Source organism: Triticum dicoccoides, chromosome 1B (assembly GCF_002162155.2).
Source record: "Triticum dicoccoides isolate Atlit2015 ecotype Zavitan chromosome 1B, WEW_v2.0, whole genome shotgun sequence".
NCBI lineage: Eukaryota > Viridiplantae > Streptophyta > Magnoliopsida > Poales > Poaceae > Triticum > Triticum dicoccoides.
In genome coordinates, this window is record NC_041381.1 from 565,182,567 (window position 1) to 565,186,493 (window position 3,927).

At 49.2% G+C, this 3,927-nt stretch overlaps 1 protein-coding gene across 1 annotated transcript in view; it reads left to right on the top strand.

Moving 5' to 3' along the window:
• Positions 1-569: 569 nt before the first annotated feature.
• LOC119348795 (aldehyde dehydrogenase family 2 member C4-like) overlaps positions 570-3,927 on the top strand; it is a 5,358-nt gene continuing 2,000 nt past the window's right edge. Inside the window, exons 1-6 of the mRNA XM_037616781.1 lie at positions 570-835; positions 2,381-2,523; positions 2,619-3,002; positions 3,087-3,176; positions 3,277-3,450; positions 3,569-3,706. Coding sequence (XP_037472678.1) covers positions 751-835; positions 2,381-2,523; positions 2,619-3,002; positions 3,087-3,176; positions 3,277-3,450; positions 3,569-3,706 — 1,014 coding nt within the window. The 5' untranslated portion in view covers positions 570-750. The remainder of the gene's footprint in view (positions 836-2,380; positions 2,524-2,618; positions 3,003-3,086; positions 3,177-3,276; positions 3,451-3,568; positions 3,707-3,927) is intronic.

A 3,927-nucleotide genomic window follows, 5' to 3' on the forward strand; every position in this document is an offset into this window, starting at 1 on the left:
GCCCACGATGGCACATGGGCTACTGATTGCACCAAAAATCAAGCTGGGCTATCATTAATCAAGTCAATAGTCGGCCATTAGCACATGTACAGTACACTAACCCCTAAAAAAAACATGTACAGTACACTAGCGTATAGCATTTGCAAAAAAAAAAGGGTAAGGGCGTGATTGGATTGTCGTTTCAGGGACGATTACAGGCGTAAAACATCCAGCCGGAAAATCAATACGTGCTTTTAGAAACAGCCGCTTGGTTGATCGTTTAGATCCGGAAAAGACGGCCGGTTAGTGCCTTCCGCCTGGAAAACTAATACACAGCTCCCACGCTCCGTTTTCTTTCCGCTCGGTTTTTACGGGTGGCCAGTATAATACGGGTGTAAGAGGTTACAGGTGGAAAATAAATTCGGCGGAGAAACGACGAACCAAGCGCGGCCTAACGTATACCAGAAAGTCGTCCCCTGCTATCTCATCAAAAAAAAAAAAAAGTCTTCCCCTGCTCGGTGGCCCCTCTCTCCGCCGCACGCGCAAGCTGACATACAAGGTGGAGGAGAGAAGTCCCACCAGCACTTCTCCAAGCTGTAGCCAGACTGTTCTAAACCAAAGGAGAAAACCCCTGTAGCCAGACACCATAGCTAGCCCTCTTCTATATAAGAAACTCAAGTTCTCACAGGACCTCCCGGTAGAGAGGCGCAGAAGGATTGACCGGAGCCAGCCCACTCAAGGTTGTGTTGCTGAGTTGAGACACGCATCGCAATGGGGAGCAACGAGATGGTGGTGGTGCCCGAGATCAAGCACACCAAGCTCTTCATCAACGGCGAGTTCGTCGATGCCGCCTCGGGTACGTCGTCATGATCAATTAGTTTGTGCGTGTGAAAAGATTCATATGCTTTATACTGGCCATATATGCTCCAATTCGGTGGATAACTACGCACTAGCTATCTTCCCTTTGTCGTCTTCGCCAACCAAGATGCATGTCGATAAGATTGACGTATCGTCTATTCGTTTGAGTTCTAGCAATCAGTACGTCCCAAACAAGCTGATCCAAACGAGGTGCTAGAATCCATACATCAGTTTTCTTTGCCGGTTCGAACTGCTCAACTTGGTATCGATAAAGCATCTACATATGCTCAATGAAATATCTTCTTTTTGTTCTTTATTGGCCGTACAAAATCTACATGACTCGGTGTTGTGTGCTCACCTTTAAGTTTCATGAATATATTTGCATTCTTGTAACTCCGCGCAAAAGGTAGCCATGGTTGACTTTGTAGTTTTTTTTTTGCGGGAAGACTATAGTTTCTTTTCTGACATAAATTTGTGGAAATACAGTTCATGCAAGTATCTTTAATGCAAACAAGATTTCGTGAATGTATGTAGCCACTTTTTAGACATTCCCCGCCTGAACCAAGTTGGCCTTCATATGCATGGTGTTTTCGACCAATCGCCCGTGCTTATATTTCTTAAATGTGCATCACGGAATAAACGCAAAGAACTGAAATTAAATTTGATTGTGGCTTGGCTTGGCTCGCGAGTCGTTGTTTCTGAGGACTGAATGACTTGACATGGAAAAATCAGTATGAATATTCTCTCGGAACTGCAGTAGCTAGAGATATCTTCTGTTGCTACCGTCAGAACAAATACGAGAACGACCTTGCTATGCGTACGATGAGTTCCTGTTCAACACTGTACAATTAGAGACAATCATAGAGAACTCAGTTTGTGGGCCATATCATCTAGAGATGACTTGCTCTCTGGTTGTACTGCTCAGACGAGAAAAGCATCGTATGCAAAGCAGTTTCGATACGAGTGTAAAACAAAAGACAATAAAAAGGAGAATAGGTTAAGGCATAAGTATCATTTTCTCCTTCCCCTGCCTCTCTTGGTACAGTGAACGCCACGAGGAGGGACACATGTCTTTCTTGACTTTGCAAATGTATTCTACTCGCTGTCACTGATACGGACCAACTTGCCTAATATCCTTGTGGATGAAGCCCAGAAATCTATGATTTTGCTTGTGAAATACTATCTGCCTGCTCTCTCCATCGATCAGGCCAAAGTTGTCTCTGTCATGTTCACGAGATTCTTCGCTTTAAAAAACGTTCACGAGATTCGACGGAAGCAGATGTACACATCATCCCATAACTTACAGAATTATTGCGACACGGTATTCTATACCCTTGATTTCTAATTGCCGCCACTGGATGTTTGTATATGCATGCTGTTGGAATATTAGGCAAGTTGATGATTAATTTAAGTAAATAATTCATGGGTAGAACAGAATATTATGCATGCTGTATGCTACCGCCCGCCGGTCGACGCTGGCGGCTGGTGGCCACAATCGAGGGAGAAATGCCGACGTGATTTGCTGGTGGATTTCGTTTTTCAGGGAAGACGTTCGAGACGCGGGACCCACGGACAGGCGACGTGCTGGCCCACATCGCAGAGGCGGACAAAGCCGACGTGGACCTCGCCGTCAACGCCGCCAGGGAGGCCTTCGAGCACGGCAAGTGGCCCCGCATGTCAGGCTACGTACGTGATCCGGCACCCCCGGCCCTGTCGCCTGTAGCCCATCGGACAAATTGCCTGGCAACTCACTCGTCGCCGGCGTCCGTGCATGCATGCAGGAGAGGGGCAGGGCCATGCACAAGCTGGCCGACCTGATGGAGCAGCACACCGAGGAGCTGGCGGCGCTGGACGGCGCCGACGCCGGCAAGCTGCTGCTGCTGGGCAAGATCATCGACATCCCTGCGGCGGTGCAGATGCTGCGCTACTACGCCGGCGCCGCCGATAAGATCCACGGCGACTCGCTGCGCGTGTCCGGCAAGTACCAGGGCTACACCCTCAAGGAGCCCATCGGGGTCGTCGGCATCATCATCCCGTGGAACTTCCCCAGCCTCATGTTCTTCCTCAAGATCAGCCCGGCGCTCGCCGCCGGATGCACCGTCGTCGTCAAGCCCGCCGAGCAGACGCCCCTCTCCGCGCTCTACTATGCGCACCTTGCGAAGCTGGTAATTAATGGATCTGTCTGCAAGTGAAACACTGTCGATGTGAACTAGTAGTAGTAAAAACCAACCTGTCCTCACGTGTTTCAGGCTGGCATTCCGGACGGAGTGATCAATGTCGTCCCTGGCTTCGGCCCGACGGCCGGCGCCGCCATCGCATCCCACATGGACGTTGACAGCGTGAGCAGAGCACAAATGATCATTATTAGCACCGTGCCATGCATTTCTCCTCTGTTTACACTATCCTAATGAAAGGTAATTCTACCACCACCTCGATCAGGTTGCCTTCACTGGCTCTGGTGAAGTAGGCCGCCTCATCATGGAGGCATCTGCACGGAGCAACCTGAAGACAGTGTCGCTTGAGCTCGGCGGCAAGTCGCCTCTGATAATCTTCGACGACGCCGACGTCGACATGGCGGTCGAGCTCTCAAGGCTTGCCATCTTCTTCAACAAGGTAACAGATAGCATTCTCTCCACAGAGGATAAAATGAACAAATACTAGTAAACAATCCCACAGAGCAAAAGACAGACACTGACCATATATATACTGCTATCTGAATCTGAACTTTCAGGGAGAGGTTTGCGTTGCGGGGTCTCGTGTTTATGTTCAGGAAGGGATCTACGACGAGTTCGTGAAGAAGGCTGTGGTGGCTGCACAGAACTGGAAAGTCGGAGACCCGTTTGATGTCGCCACCAACATGGGTCCCCAGGTACATTACGCCTTAATTTTTCATCAGCCATGCTCAAATTCGAGGAAAACGCGCACAGACTAGTCGGGGTCATGGGATGAAGTGTATTGTAGGTCCCTGAATTATCTTAGAGGTGTCATGTGGTCCTCAAACTATGAAAATCGGCATCCAGGTTTTTGAAGTGCAGTAAGTGTGTCGATCAAATCCAAAATCTGTTCGACCCCGGCTGACCGGCCAGCTAG